General features: G+C 38.1%; 1 protein-coding gene across 3 annotated transcripts in view; it reads right to left on the reverse strand.

The window, feature by feature from the left end:
- Positions 1–14,917, reverse strand: part of MAEL (maelstrom spermatogenic transposon silencer) — a gene marked incomplete at its 5' end in the record, with an annotated part of 34,225 nt that extends 19,308 nt beyond the window's left edge. Inside the window, 5 exons of one of the 3 annotated variants that reach the window (XM_079107943.1) lie at positions 11,230–11,271; positions 12,025–12,180; positions 13,318–13,417; positions 14,433–14,525; positions 14,786–14,917. In XM_079107943.1, coding sequence (XP_078964069.1) covers positions 11,230–11,271; positions 12,025–12,180; positions 13,318–13,417; positions 14,433–14,525; positions 14,786–14,917 — 523 coding nt within the window. Of the gene's footprint in view, positions 1–11,229; positions 11,272–12,024; positions 12,181–13,317; positions 13,418–14,432; positions 14,526–14,773 lie in introns of all 3 variants that reach the window. The other 2 variants (XM_079107942.1, XM_079107944.1) reach the window with 2 other exon arrangements.
- Positions 14,918–16,849: the final 1,932 nt, after the last annotated feature.

The following is a 16,849-nucleotide window of genomic DNA, read 5'->3' on the forward strand; positions in this document are numbered from 1 at the left end:
AGAACACTGAAGAAAGAAACCGAAGACACACAAGACAGAAAGACTTCTCATGCTCACAAATAGGCAGAATATTGTTCCGAAAGGCCATATTACCAAAAGCGATATACAGATTCAATGCAATCTCCTCAAAATACCATTCTTCACAAAACTCAACAGTTCTAAAATCCATTCTGAAGAATAAAAGACCCAGCTGGGCACAGTGGCAAACACCTTTAATCCCAGGGGTTTGGGAAGCTGAGACAGGAGGATTCCAAGTTCAAGACCAGCCTCAGCAACTTGGTGAGACCCTATCTCAAAATAAATAAAAAGGGTTGGGGATGTAGCTCAATGGTGAAGTACCCTGGGATTAATCCCCCATTCTAAAAAAAAAAAAAAAAAAAAAAAAAAAAAAACGGAATAAAAAACTCAGAATAGCCAAAGCAATTCTAAGCCAAGAAAGCAATGCTGGAGGCATCCTAGTTGACTTCAAATTATACTACAGAGCTACAGTAACAAGAGTTAATGGGGTCAGGCACAGTGGCACATGCCTGCAATCCCGGCAACTCAGAAGACAGGAGAATGGCGAGTTCAAAGCCAGGCTCAGCAAAAGTAAGGCACTAAGGAACTCAGTGAGACCCTATTCCTAAATAAAATACAAAACAGGGTTGGGGATGTGGCTCAGTGGTTGAGTGGCACAGAGTTCAATCCCTGGCACACCCTTCCCTCCAAAAAACATAAAAAGTGTTAATGTGATGGCACCAAATTAAAAATTTAAAAACTTCTGCATAGCAAAGGAAACAATTAAGAATATGACCTACAGAATGGAGAAAAATGTTTGCTAGCTACTTTTCTGACAGGATTAATATCCAGAATACACAACTCAAAAAAACTTAGAAACAACCCAATTAATAAATGGGCAAATGAACTAAACAAACAATTCTCAAACAAAGAAATACAAATGGTGAACGTGGAAAAAATGTTCAACATCATTAGCAATTACGGAAATGAAAATCAAAACTACCCTGAGATTTCATTTCACTCCAGACACAGTACAGAGCCATCAAGAGTACAAACAATATGAAGTGCTAGAGATGATGTGGATTAACTTTTTACATTGTTGGTGTAAATTAGTACAACTACTATCCAAATCAGCATGGAGGTTCCTCAAAAGACTAGGAATGAATCCACCAAATGATCCAGGTGTACCACTCTGTTTCTTTCAAAGTAAAACTTGTAGAAAGAAAGCCATTAACCAGTAAAATGAACAGAGGCAGCTGAAGTGAAGAGCAAAGATATGACTTAAGGAATTCACAAAAACCCAGAAGTTTAGGCCTTTTTTGAGAGCAGATTGCTCACTGTCAGGTGTCTATCTGCCATTTGCCTGCCTCTCGCCTGTCCATCGCCTACCTTACTCCTATCCATCACCCAACGCTCGAGATTCACCTCCCGATCGTCTGACAACAGTCAGGAAACTGATCGCCAACAGCCAGTAAAGCACCAGCTGTCTGCTGTTGCCTAGAAGTTCACTGCTACAGTATCTGCAGGTTTGATTACACGTGGCTGCCGCCATTTTGAGACAACAGCCAGGCCCCGTAGGACCCCTGGCCGGACTGACTGAGCCCCATCTCCAGGATCCCACAGCCTGACCAATCACTCCCTGCTTCTGGGGCCCTCACATCGACTGACTGCTTCCTGCTGCCAGGACTCCCAGACCAACTGACTGCACCCTATCACCGGGACTCCACACCGACTGATTGCACCCGGCCTCCAGGATCCCACAACCGCACCAAACACATGGGACCTCCAGGACCCCTGCCGGACCAACTGCATCCCGTCTCCAGGACCTCCAGCTAATCACGTCCACCCCTGAGCTGCAGCTTCCCATTTGCCAACACATTTCGGAGCCAGAGCAGCCATCTTGGATAATCCTGGAAGCAGTAGCTCCGATCTTTGGGTGGGGCAGATCCCATCCTGAAACGCCTGCTGGAGGCTTGAAGCTCATTGTCAGGTACCTCTCATGCATCAGGCTACTGAACACTGGGAGGTTTCATTAGTATGACTGTTATACTGTAGATTTTCTTTTTTCTCCTTATTGAAAAATTCAAGTTTTTATTTCTTTACTTTTCTTGCTCCCTTTTCCTTTTGTTTACCTGTTCCCTCAGAGTCTCTTTCTCCCTTTTTTGCATGCTAACATCCGATTTCTTTTGATTACTCTCTCACCCTTTCTATTTTCTAGAACTTCTGTATATACTTTTCTTATCCCATTAACAGCCACATTCTACATCCCTCTGCATCCTCTCTGTCCTCCATTAGAATCTGCAGACCTTATTTGCAAACCTGTTTTACCGAAGATAATATTTGAACTCACTTTGTTTATTATTACAATTTTGTTATTGTCCCCATAGGGGCTATTTGGTGTAGGATTGCATAGTGTCTGAATTGGGCACTGCTAATATTGATCTCCTCTTAAAGAAAGGGTTTTGGAAACTTATAGGGCCACTATAAGCCTATAGGGGGAAATCTGCAATACCCCAGATCTGCACTGCTAGAGGGGAAGATACATGAACAACATGAAAAAACAAGGGAATAAAATGATCCAAACCAATCTAGATTCTATAGTAATAGAATCCAATGACAGTACGTTAGAAGAAATATCAGAAAAGAACTTCAGATTATATATGATTAAGATGATTCGCGAAGCAAAGGATGAGATAAGAGAGCAAATGCAGGCAATGAGTGATGATACCAATAAGTTGAAAGAGCACCTGCAGGAAGCAAAAGATCATTTCAACAAAGAGATAAGAGATTCTCAAACAAACAAACAAACAAACAAACAAAAACCGGAAATCCTTGAAATGAAGGAGACAATAAACCAAATAAAAAACTCAATGGAAAGCATCACCAACAGACTAGACCACTTGGAAGACAGAACCTCAGACAATGAAGACAAAATATTTAATCTTGAAAATAAAGTCGCCCAAACAGAGAAGATAGTAAGAAATCATGAACAGAATCTCTAAGAACTATGGGACATCATGAAAAGACCAAATTTAAGAATTTTGGGATTGAGAAAGGCACAGAGATACAAACCAAAGGAATGCACAACCTATTCAATGAAATAATATCAGAAAATTTCCCAAACCTGAAGAATGAAATGGAAAATCAAATACAAGAGGCTTACAGAACACCAAATGCACAGAATCACAACATATCCACACCAAGACACATTATAATGAAAATGCCTAACATTCAAAATAAAGATAGGATTTTGAAGGCCGTGAGCGAAAAATATGAGATTACATATGGGGGAAACCAATACGGATAGCAGCCGACTTCTCATCCCAGACTCTAAAAGCTAGAAGGGCCTGGAACAACATATTTCAAGCTCTGAAAGAACATGATTGCCACCCAAGAATCCTATACCCAGCAAAACTAACCTTCAGATTTGAAGATGAAATAAAATCCTTCCATGATAAACAAAAGTTAAAAGAATTTACAAATAGAAAGCCTGTGCTACAGAATGCTCTCAACAAAATGAGAATTTCTTCCATGAGGAAGAAATGAAAAAGAACAATGGAGGTCAGCAAACGGAGGAACTACCTTAGAGAAAAAGCACTCAAAGGAGAAAACAAGTCAACTTAAAAGCCAAAAATAAGCCAAATGACTGGGAATACAAATTATTTCTCAATAATAACCCTGAACGTTAATGGCCTAAACTCATCAATCAAAAGACATAGACTGGCAGAATGGATTAAAAAGAAAGACCCAACAATATGCTGCCTGCAAGAGACTCATCTCATAGAAAAAGACATCCACAGACTAAAGGTGAAAGGATGGGAAAAAACCTACCATGCACATGGACTCAGTAAAAAAGCGGGGGTTTCCATCCTTATATCAGATAAAGTGGACTTCAAGCCAAAGTTAGTCAGAAGGGATAAAGAAGGACATTTCATACTGCTTAAGGGAACCATAAATCAGGAAGAAATAACGATATATTTATGCCCCAAACAATGGTGCATCCCTGTACATCAAACAAATCCTTCTCAATTTCAAGAATCACATAGACCACAACACAATAATTCTGGGCGACTTTAACGCACTGCTGTCACCACTAGATAGATCTTCCAAACAAAATCCAACCAAAGAAACCATAGAACTCAATAACACAATCAATAACTTAGACTTGATAGACATATATAGAATATTCCATCCATCAACGGCAGATACACTTTCTTCTCAGCAGCACATGGAACCTTCTCAAAAACAGACCATATGTTATGCCACAAAGCAGCCCTTAGGAAATGCAAAAAAATAGAGATACTGCCTTCTGTTCTATCAGATCATAATGGACTGAGAGTAGAAATCAATGACAAAATAAAAAACAAATTACTCCAACACCTGGAGACTAAATAATATGCTATTGAATAAAACATGGATAACAAAAAACATCAGGGAGGAGATAAAAAAATTCTTAGAGGTCAATGAGAATGATGATACAACATATTAAAATCTCTGGGACACTATGAAAGCGGTACTAAGAGGAAAATTCATTGCATGGAGTGCATTCCAGAAAAGAATGAAAAGTCAACAACTAAATGACCTAACATTACACCTCAAAGCCCTAGAAAAAGAAGAACAGAATAACAGCAAAAGTAGTGGAAGACAGGAAATAGTTAAAATCAGAGCTGAAATCAATGAAATTGAAACAAAAGAAACTATTCAAAAAATTGACAAAACAAAAAGTTAGTTCTTTGAAAAACTAAACAAAATAGACAAACCCTTAGCCACACTAACAAAGAGAAGGACAGAGAAGACTCAAATTACTAAAATACATAATGCAAAAGGAAATATCACGACAGACACCACTGAGATAGAGAACATAATGAGAAGCTACTTTGAAAATCTGTATTCCAACAAAATAGAAACTACCAAAGACATTGACAAATTTCTAGAGACACATGCCCCTCCCAAACTGAACCAGGAGGACATACACGATTTAAACAGATCAATATCAAGCAATGAAATAGAAGAAGCCATTAAAAATCTACCATCCAAGAAAAGCCCAGGACCAGATGGATTCTCAGGCAAGTTCTACAAGACCTTCAAAGAAGAACTCATTCCAATACTTCTCAAAGTATTCCAGGAAATAGAAAAGGAGAGTACCCTACTGAACTCATTCTATGAAGCTAATATCACCCTCGTACCCAAACCAGGAAAAGACACATCAAGGAAAGAAAATTTTAGACCAATATCCTTGATGAATATAGATGCAAAGATCCTTAACAAAATATTGGCAAACCGTATCCAAAAACATATTAAGAAAACTGTGCGCCACGATCAAGTGGGGTTCATTCCTGGAATGCATGGATGGTTCAACATTCGTAAATCGATAAACGTAATCCATCATATCAATAGACTTAAGGATAAGAATCATAGGGTTATTTCAATTGACACAGAAAAAGCATTTGACAAAATACAACACCCTTTCATGCTCAAAACACTAGAAAAAATAGGGATAGTAGGAACATACTTGAACATTGTAAAGGCTATTTATGCTAAGCCCATGGCCAACATCATTCTTAATGGAGAAAAACTGAAACCATTCCCTTTAAAAATGGGAACAAGACAGGGATGTCCTCTTTCACCACTTCTATTCAACATTGTCCTCGAAACTCTAGCCACAGCAATTAGGCAGACTAAAGAAATTAATGGGATACAAATAGGAAAAGAGGAACTTAAGCTGTCACTATTTGCAGATGACATGATTCTATATTTAGAGGATCCAAAAACCTCCTCCAGAAAACTTCTAGACCTCATCAATGAATTCAGCAAAATAGCAGGCTATAAAATCAACACACATAAATCTAAAGCATTTTTATACGCAAGCGACGAAACAGCTGAAAGGGAAATGAGGAAAACAACTCCATTTGCAATAGCCTCAAAAAAATAAAATACTTGGGCATCCATCTAACCAAAGAGGTAAAAGATCTCTATGATAAAAACTATAAAACATTGAAGAAAGAAATTAAGGAAGACCTTAGAAGATGGAAAGATCTCCCATGTTCTTGGATAGGCAGAATTAATATTGTCAAAATGGCCATACTACCAAAAGTGCTATACAGATTCAATGCAATTCCAATTAAAATCCCAATGACGTACCTCACAGAAATAGAGCAAGCAGTCATGAAATTCATCTGGAAGAATAAGAAACCCAGAATAGCTAAAGCAATCCTTAGCAGGAAGAATGAAACAGGGGGTATCACAATACCAGAACTTCAACTATACTACAAAGCAATAGTAACAAAAACAGCATGGTATTGGCACCAAAATACACAGGTAGATCAATGGTACAGAATAGAGGACACGGACACAAACCCAAATAAATACAATTTTCTCATACTAGACAAAGGTGCCAAAAATATGCAATGGAGAAAAGATAGCCTCTTCAACAAATGGTGCTGGGAGAATTGGAAATCCATATGCAACAGAATGAAACTAAACCCCTATCTCTCACCCTGCACAAAAATCAACTCACAGTGGATCAAGGACCTTGAAATCAGACCAGAGATCCTGCATCTTATAGAAGAAAAAGTAGGTCCAAATCTTCAACTTGTTGGCTTAGGTTCAGACTTCCTTAACAGGACTCCCATAGCACAAGAAATAAAAGCAAGAATCAATAACTGGGATAGATTCAAACTAAATAGCTTTCTCTCAGGAAAGGACACTATCAGCAATGCGAAGAGAGAGCCTACAGAGTGGGAGAATATCTTTGCCACTCATACTTCAGATAGAGCACTAATTTCCAGAATATATAAAGAACTCAAAAATCTCTACACCAAGAATACAAATAACCCAATCAACAAATGGGCTAAGGAAATTAACAGACACTTCACCGAAGAAGATCTACAAGCAATCAACAAACATGAAAAAATGTTCACCATCTTTAGTAATAAGAGAAATGCAAATCAAAACCACCCTAAGATTCCATCTCACCCCAATTAGAATGGCGATTATCAAGAAAACAAGCAACAATAGGTGTTGGCGAGGATGTGGGGAGAAAGGTACACTCATACATTGCTGGTGGGGCTGCAAATTAGTGCAGCCACTCTGGAAAGCAGCGTGGAGATTCTTTAGAAAACTTGGAATGGAACCACCATTTGACCCAGCTATCCCACTCCTCGGCCTCTACCCAAAGGACTTAAAATCAGCATACTCCAGAGATACAGCCACATCAATGTTCAAAGCTGCTCAATTCACAATAGCCAGACTATGGAACCAACCTAGATGCCCTTCGATTGATGAATGGATAAGGAAACTGTGGTATATATATATATAATGGAATATTACTCAGCCATAAAGAATAAAATTATGGCACTTGCAGGCAAGTGGATGAAATTGGAGTATATCATGCTAAGTGAGATAAGCCAATCTAAAAAATCCAAAAGACGAATGATCTCACTGATAAGTGGATGATGACAGGTAATGGGGTTGGGGGGGCAAGAATGGAGGAAGGAGGGACTATATAGAGGGAAAAGAGAGGTGGGAGGGGTGGGAGGGAAGGGGAAAAAATAACGGAATGAATCAGACATCATTATTCTATGTAAATGTATGAATATGCAAATGGTATGCTGTTACTCCATGTACAGAGAAACAACATGTATCCCATTTGTTTACAATAAAAACAAACAAGCAAACAAACAAAAAAAACCCCAAAAGTTTAATGGTGGGTGGTGGAAAAAAAATATAAACAATTAGAAAATGTAATTTCAAAAGATATCACTTAAAATACAACAAAAAAAGTTAAGACAAAATATAAATTTAACAGAGGTATTAAGACTACCATAACTATAAAATTGAAAGACATTACAGATCTGAAAATGAAGAAGTGTCACATATGTTTAGATACTCAATATTATAAGGATAGCATTTCCCTCCAAAATGAACTAAAGATTTAAAGGTGATTCCAATTTGAATCCCAACAAGGCTTTTTGGTAAACACAAAAACCTGATTATAAAGTTGTATGTGGAAGACTAAAGAGTCAAAAATATCCATAATATTCCAGAAGAACAAGGTTGGGGACTGATCTAAGTATTATCAAACTGTTATGCTTAAGAATATGACACTGGCACCAAAAACAAGCAGAACAACAGAATAAACAGAAGACACGTGTCAACAGAAGCCTGACAGTACACAGGCAGCACTGCCTACTGGTTAACTGATTATTCAATAAATGATCCTGAAACTACTGATGACCCACATGGAGAAAAATCAAACAATCTCTACCTTAAACCATAAACAAGTCAATACAAATGGAATAAGGACTTGGATACAAAAACCAAAACTTTATAATTTTTAGAGTAAGATGGAAACTGACTCTATAACTTCAGGTACAGAGAAATTATTAAATAGAACATAAAACTCACAATTGATAAGATTAGTACATTTGGTAAACTGAATGCAAAGACTTCTGTTTGTTAGCAGACACCAAGGAGCATGAAATACACAAGGCATGAACTAAAAATAGGTATCTACACACAAAAAATCAGTAAGCAGGTAAAATATACACTAAACCTTAAAAATAAAGAAAAATAGTTCAATAGAAAAATGGATAAAAGACAACATGTAGTTAAACACAAGTACAGTTATATGCACATAATCTGTTCTACCTCTAAACTATACCCCAGCCCAGTTTTAAAACCCCAGTTTTAAAAATGTTATTTTGAGTCAGGGTTTTATTAAGTTGCCCAGACTGGCCTGCAACTTGCAATCTTCCTGCCTCAGCCTCCTGAGGAGCTGGGATTACAGGCTGCCCATTAATAATCTTTACCTTTTAAAAAGAATGTTATAGTTTTTGTGTGTGTTATGAAGCTTCATTTGAAAAGCTGATGGATTTTTAGTGTAGAAAGCTAACATTAGTATTCAAATTCAAGGCTCTACTTCTTTCCAAGTAAAACTTCTCAAAAGAAAGCCATTAACCAGTAAAATGAAAAGAAGCTGAGCTGGTCTGGCTGAAGAGCCAAGACCCCACACTCATACAGACCCTGCAATACCTCTTCAGAGGAAAACAGCAGTGGGCAGTGAAAGGTTATGGTAAACATAGCCTCCAAAGAAAAAATGGAGAGGTGCAGTTTGGGAAGAGGAAGGAGAAACTGGCCAAGGAACAATGGGCGCTGGGGGAAATGGGCGGATACTGAATGCTGGGCCCTAAACCATGATCTTCTCCCACAGTTAATTAGTCCTAAATGGAAGCACAGCAAATACGAATGGGCAAGATTTGAGTACTCATCCCTGGGATCTGGACTCTTATCTCCCCAGACAATGAGTTGCAACCTTTTTACAACTACTTTCCTAAATTAAAGTTTTAATCCGTTCAACTAGCCCAACTGTCAAAACTGCAACTACACAGCTCCCAATGATTACATCATCGTGCCCTATAAAACTAAAATCCCCTCTGTAACTGATGGCCATTTTCCCCATTTGGAAAATGGGCCCCCATGGCGCCCAAGTCCACCAAGGAATAAATGCTTCTCTGAATCCATAGAGTTCTGCCTCCTGTCCTTTTGCCCTTACAGGTAAGGGAACTGGACTTCACATCAAAATCCCTCCAATCCTGTAATCCTTTGATTCTAAAGCCCAGGTAGCATTCACTTGCTGTTACTTACATATACTTCACAAAAGAGCTAGATGCATGGTATTTAGCTATTTGTAAATGGTCCACATACACATGTAAATTTGCTCCTGTATGTCCTGTAGGAAACATGGTGGTCTCCCAATCAGCTCAATTACATTAACACAGGCATTTTAGTTATTATGTTGACATAGTTGTCACTCTAATAAGTCATTTATGGTATTTAATTGGCACATTTCCCAGGGTTATCAAATTCAAAATTTAAGACATGCTTAAATTGGTGAGCTCCAAACATTTTAAGATTCCCTCAATGAGAAACATTGTGCTCAGTTTCAACTGGATTGAATAATTAAGAAAACATTCCTAGTCTTTAAAAGACTTTTTTTTTTGAAAGTACACTTTGTTAACTTGGTTAAATTGAAAATGTTGTAAAAGTGGTCTTAAAATGGATTTTTTAAAAAGGGTTTATCAGAATCAAGATAGCACAGAACAGTAAACCAGTGACACTCTCAACAGCTGATTGGTACACAGTAGGGATTCCAATGTATTGAAGAGATGAACAAACCAGAAACAAAGCCTAAGTAAAAATGTAAATTAGTTTACTGGCTGAGTTTCTGTTTATTTTTTTAACTACTATCTTCTTTGTTCAATAACTTCAGGTGATATAACACTTGTGGAGTTTAGCCATGTTTAAACTTCAAAGCAACTGCTGAATTTTTCTTCTATATTACAAACTATTTCTCCATTAAAAACTATATAAGGGGACCTACTAAAAAACAATCAAATATATTCCACAACTTACAATACCGGTTCAAAGACAAATAAAAAATGAGTTAGTACATATTCTTCTCAAGACCAGGAAAAAAAAAAAATCAAAATACAGAAGTAAAAATGAGTCTAAAATACTGTCATTTATAGAAAAGACACCATTATAAGAATTATAATATAGCTGCTTTTATGATAGACTTGAAAAATGTATTTTTAATTACAAACACTTCTACAGATTTTATTTGTAAGTTAAAAAAAAAAAAAACAAACTTTTAAATACAGGAATCTTTCAATGGGCCTTAACCAACCAATGACACTTTTTAATTAATCTAAATTTAAAAATAAACTTTCAATCTAATTCAACTGGAAACTGCTTAAAACATCGTTTCTAGGAAAGAGCTTAGTTCCAAAGATTAGGTATATACAGTCATACCTTTGATTGCAAAATATTTAAAAACTTGCTTTCCTCATCTAAAAACTCAAACTATTTTCTTTTTTCAACTCCATTATTTTTGAAGCACAAACTTCTTTTTTTTTTTTTTTTTTCAAATAGACTTTCCTTGTAAATGGCCCTAAATCTTGATAATGAGACCTTCTCAAAAGACTTTTCCAAGTATCTGGCCACTAAAAGCAGATCTTGAAATGCAAGAATATAGAGCATATAATAAAAAAACCACCCTCTGAAAAGATAACATACTACAAGTTTATAAAAGTTTTAAAGTTTCCAAAGATTGTAGACACCATCTTCCAGTTCCATGAAGCTCACCTCCCCAGCTTGTCTTACGTGCTAAAGGAACAATCTAACCAGGCAGCACATATTAGCTCCTATATTTTCCCACTCCTCAGTACTCACTTGCAGCCTGACAATGAAATCGAAATCCTCGTGGAATTTCTCCTGTAATACAAAATATTTTGAGAGAAGCAGAAATTTGGAAGTTCTTTACTTGTGCTACAGTGATACTCCAATTTATAGCATGTGCAGGTAATTTTTATTATGTGAATATACAAAAAACATAACCAAAGGCAATGATGACTATCCAAGAATTTGCCCACAAGTTATAAGCAGGATGATTAGTTTTTTCATATAATAAAAAAGTAAGATGTCCTAATTAATTTTAAAGCAACTGACAAAACTAAAGTCAAAGTTCTTTTCCCAAATTTCCCTTCTTACCTTCAAGGAGATGATGCTCCCTTAACTTCCACCTACCCTCCTGGGAACTGGTCCAAATCCCGTGTCTTCAGAACCACCTTGCTATTACTGGGGCTGGAGCCAGGCATAGGGGAGACACTAATAAAATCTGAGTGCTAGCCTATGTCCTCACTCTCATCTGCTCCCCCACCCAAAGAGCTAATGGTTTGGTAGTTTCCTCAAGGTTACAAACAGCAACTTATAAAACTAGTGACCCAAATGTAAGACTACAGAAAAGCATGTGGCAGGTTCCACCAATGCTGACTTACTTAAGTTTAAAAGCCTACACCAACAACCCCATGTTGACATCTAATTCCTAACAGTTTTTCTTGTTACATTTTAAGAACTCAGTTGTATTGGAGCTTTTAAGAAAACAAATACCATTAATAAATGAAATCAAGATTTTTTTTTTTAAAGTATGCTCTAGTGATCTAGCATCTACACTCACTGGCCACTTACCAGGACTTATGAAACTGTGGAAATCAGCCATGATACCCTCCTGGAGGGAGTACTTAACACAGCCAATTTCGCAGGGGAGGAAGCGCTGTTCACAATGAGGTGGCAGCTCGCCGTGGCTAAAAATGTTCAAAAAGTAGAAAATGCCTCCAAGGAGAGCTACAAGAAAAAAAATTGTAAGACAAAAAGAACAAATCAGTGTCTTAAATTTACCCTCCCAAAAAAGCCTCTTTAGTTCAAGGAGAAGAAAGTTCTGGAACCAATTTCCTTGTGTTCCTAAATTCCTGAGTGAGCTGGAAATGAGAAAACCCATGTACTATACCAAATAAACAAGTCAAAAATTTTATAATTACATTTATCAAGAATTACAGTAGTAACCACTCTGTTTAAAGTGACAAAATTATTAAAACTACATAAATCAGCTACACATAATCTAGACTCTCAGGACCCATATTCAACAAATAAAAAGGAAATAAAGTCAAGCAGAATGGATGTAGAAAAACTCTGTAAACTATGGAATATTTAGTTCATTCCTTCTAAGCTTTTTATCAATGCATGTAAGACCAACTGTAAATCAGAAAGAAAAAAAATGTATGAATGTGTGGAGTGTTCTATTTACCAGGACTGACCACATTTAAGACAAATGTTAAACATTCATTAAGTGTTAAAGACAGACCACAATAAATAAAAACAGTCAGAAGGAATAACAACAACCTTTTATTAGCGATTTCTCTTCTGTTAGTTCACCTTTACCCTTATACTCCTGCAGGATATTATTTATTTTTAGTTGAAAGATAATAATTGTATGTCTTTAAGGAATACAATGCATTTTGATATATGTGTACACTGTAGATTAAATCAAGCTGATTAACATACCTGTATCCATCAACTCATATTTTGTCATGCGAACATTTAAATTCTACTCTTAGCAATTTTGAAATATAAATTTTTATTAATTATAGTCATAACGTGGTATAATAGATCTCAAAAATTTACTCCTATCTTTACAACTTAAGTCTATTTAAGTATTTAGTTATAAACAAATATAAGTATCTTCGTTTAACCGTGTTTGGAATGGCAGAAATCAAGAGACCATATTTGTTACAAAAAGCTCTCCAGTATATTTCAACAAATACAAATTATCTTTTATTAAAAGTTATATAAAGTTATAATATCTAAACATTTGTAGTCAATTACTTTTAAGTGGAGGGTCAAAGTAAAATATTTTTACTGATCAACACATCATTAGTGTTTTGGGTATTTAAATTCAAGCAAAATATTTTGGGAATACTTTACCTTGATCACTTTTTAGAGACAAACTTGACATATCTGGGGGTGAAACACTCTGCTTTGGTACAAGCATGCCTGGCCTCCTTAGTGGTGTGGAAATGAGTTTCTAAAGAGGAAGAGAATCACCATTCACACACTTCAAAATTTAATGGATGCTCTAGATCAAATATTTTAATTTAGCAAAATAATTTCAAAATAATCCATATATTATATCAGAAATTTCTCAGAACCAATAAAACCAATGAAAAATTATATACATTTGTCACTAACACCAACATTCAAAGGCAGCCAACAGTGCAAATCTATAAATATGCTAAATCAGAAGGTGAATGGTAAATAACAAACTCAACTTTTACTGAAGGACATTTGTCCACTAATGATTAAGCTCATCTTCCTGAGCCACCTATGCCAGACCAGTGGCCAACAGAACACCATTCCCCAAAGAATTCTAATACTTAAAAACCAGATTGTGCTGACTCCAAATCCCATAAGAGGTATATATGCAACACACCTGAAGTTTTAAAGGAAAATAGAAGAAATTAGTTTAAAAAAAAAAAAATCAAAGGTCACAAATGTAAGTACAAATTCAACTGATTAGAGCTTCTACTCAAAACTAATAAATAAAATTCCTCAAACCTAAAACATGCAAAACTCTCTTGAATTTTATTCAATAACAGTTTAAGAATGGAAAGAACACAGAGGGAAAGGGAAAAAAACCTTTATAATTACGTAGTACTTTCCTGATACAAATAAGCAAGACAAATTTTTAGTACTTCAATATTCAACTACTCAGAAATTTACCCTGACAAGCTCCATTCAAACCTGTACGATAACAGTCACCAAGATATCCAAGTCCTGTTATTCCAAAATTTAAAACACAGCACCTGGCTTGGTTCTAGGTGATATTTTAAAATAATCCTCCAAACTACCCTTAAGCATCCAAAAATTAAAAAGCTTTTGTCACAAAAGAAATGAGAGGGAAATTCAGAGATCATCCAGTGCGACTCCTGAAAACCAAAGCACTCCCAGGCTGATCAGGGCTGAAGCCTGCAAGTTGCAGGCAGGGATTCCCCAGGCCTTTCACCACCATGATCCTTAATAAGGAGCCTTCCTTCCTTCACCTGCTTCTCTGAAGGCCCGGAGTCCTTTCCCTGGGCGGCTCTCCATTCCCGAGCCATTTCTGTGTATTTCTCCTTTTCTTCCTCCCTCAGAAGCTGTGAAGATTGGAGGGGGGACAAGAAGAGGCAGCGTGAGGACCTGGCCCCGCCCTCACCCTCCCGTCCCCTCCCTGGCCTGGCCTCGCCCTCCAGTCCCTTGCAGGCCCAGGTGGGGCCCTAACCCTCCTGTTCCCTCCCTGGCCTGGCCCGGCCTGGCCCTCCAGTCCCTTGCAGGCCTTGGCCTCGCCCTCCCGTCCTCCCGTCCTCCCGCAGGCCCAAGCGCGGCCCAACTGCCCGGCCGCCGCCCTCGGCCTCACCGCCCAGTCCGCCGAGCAGTAGGGGATGGCGTCCGCCACACGGGCCACAGGCAGGCCTCGTCGGCGCAGTTCAGGAATCTTCTCCTGCACAAAGAAGTAGTAGGCATTGCGGCTGGCCCTGCGGTTCGGCATGGCGAGCGCCCAGGCGTCGTCTCGGGCCTGAGACGGAGGAAGCCGCCGGCGCCCTCGCTGGGCTCCCGCCCTTAGTAACCGAGCAGCGACTGCGCGCGCAGCCCACCAGCTCTTGGCCAATCAGAGCGCAGCGCGCAGCCGCACTGGCCCGCGGAGGGAAGAAAACCAGCCTGAAGCCGGAAGGTACCACCACGTGCGGCCTGGGATGGGAGGACAACGTCACACATGCGATCCGTTCTAATTGGCCAGGAGGGGTCGTGGGCGGAGCATTGTCTCGTGGAGGCGTTGGAGCATTTTCTGTACATTGTTGCGTCCGTGCGTCAAGTAAATAGAGAAAACGCGCCAGCGGGCGTTTTAGGTTCCTCGGTGCTTTACGGACTACAAGTGGACCTCGTGTGCTAAGCTTGGTGGGGGCAGTAGGTGGGCAGAGTGAGCAATGCCACAAATAAGGACCTGCCCCTCGAGAAGTGTACAGGGTGACAAAACGGGAAGCAACAAAGGAACATTTTAACTGCTCTTAAAAACAGGAGGAGGAGGAAGCAGAAAGAGACTGAGATTTAAAATTATGTCTTTGAATAAAGTTTTATAGATTCCCCATAAAGGTATGGCTCATTTTTTGTCAGTTTTATAATAGGTGACAATATTTTTGGAGCTATTATGAAGGATTTCTCTTTTCTCTTAGTTTGGCTGATTACTGCTGAGTGTAGAGAAGGTATTGGGTTTCGGTGTTGGAACCGTGTACTTAGTCATACCGACCTGTCCGCATTGGTTCAAATACTGGCTGTTGATGCTCTTGGATTTCCTAGTTAGAAATGTTCCCCAGGGTAAAAGCCTCTTTAATCAGCTTATGAAGTGTGTGTATGGGTGGGTATATCTATGTGTATTTTAAAATAAACAATGGCAGCTAAAATTCATTAAGTGCTTTCTCTGCATTTTTCAGATAAAGGTACCATTTTATCTTCTAGTTTGTTAATATAATGAATGATATTGCTAGGTTTTTCTACTGTTGAAGCATCCTATCATTGTTAACGTGAACTCTTCTCAAATATGAGACTTTGCTAAATTTTAAAAACATACTTAATATAGAATTTTTACTTCCTTGAGTGTAGTGTTACCAAGTTACAGATTTTGTGATGTTGACTTTGGCAAATATTGATGATCAGGGTTGTGATGACCTCACAAAATGAACTGCCATTTGTTTCTCCTTTCAAATTTGAACAATGGATAATTACCTATTTCTTGACAATTTGGTAGAACCTCTTAGTAAAACTCTAATTGTGGAGCATCTTTGGAGGGTGGGTTGGGGCTGCCCTTTGACTACCATCTCAGTATCTTGTAAAGGCTTAGTTTTTTCTAGTTTTTCTCATCCAGTTTTTGTAATTTTCTTAGAAAACTATTGTGATAAATCAGCTTTTCATCACTGTGACCAAAATATCTGACAAGAAAAACTTAAAAGAAGAAAAGTTTATTTTGGGCTTCGGTTTCACAGGGTCAACTGACCCCATTCCACTGGGCCTGAGGAGAGGCAGAGTATCATGGCAGAAGGGCAGTTACAGAAAAGCTGCTCAGCTTATGGGAGCCATGAAGATAGGGTGGAGAGAGTTAGGAACAAGGTAAGAGTTCCCACAGAAAAGATCCCAGTGACCTACTTCCTCCAGCAATGCCCCATCTACCTATAGTTATTACCTGGTGTCTATTCAAATTATTAACCCATAAAATGAATTAATCCACTGATGAGGTTATAATTCTCAAAATCTAACCATTTCCTAAAAGCCTCATCCCTGAACCTGGCTGCATTGGGGATTATGTTTGGAATATGAGTTTTTGGAAAATATTCCAGATCCAACTGTAATAATTATCTATTACATTTGGGTTTTCAAGTATTGATGTGAAATTTGGAGACGGGTGAAGCAACTGAAACTTCCATACAAT

The sequence above is a fragment of the Sciurus vulgaris genome, assembly GCF_902686455.1.
Source record: "Sciurus vulgaris genome assembly, chromosome: 12".
NCBI lineage: Eukaryota > Metazoa > Chordata > Mammalia > Rodentia > Sciuridae > Sciurus > Sciurus vulgaris.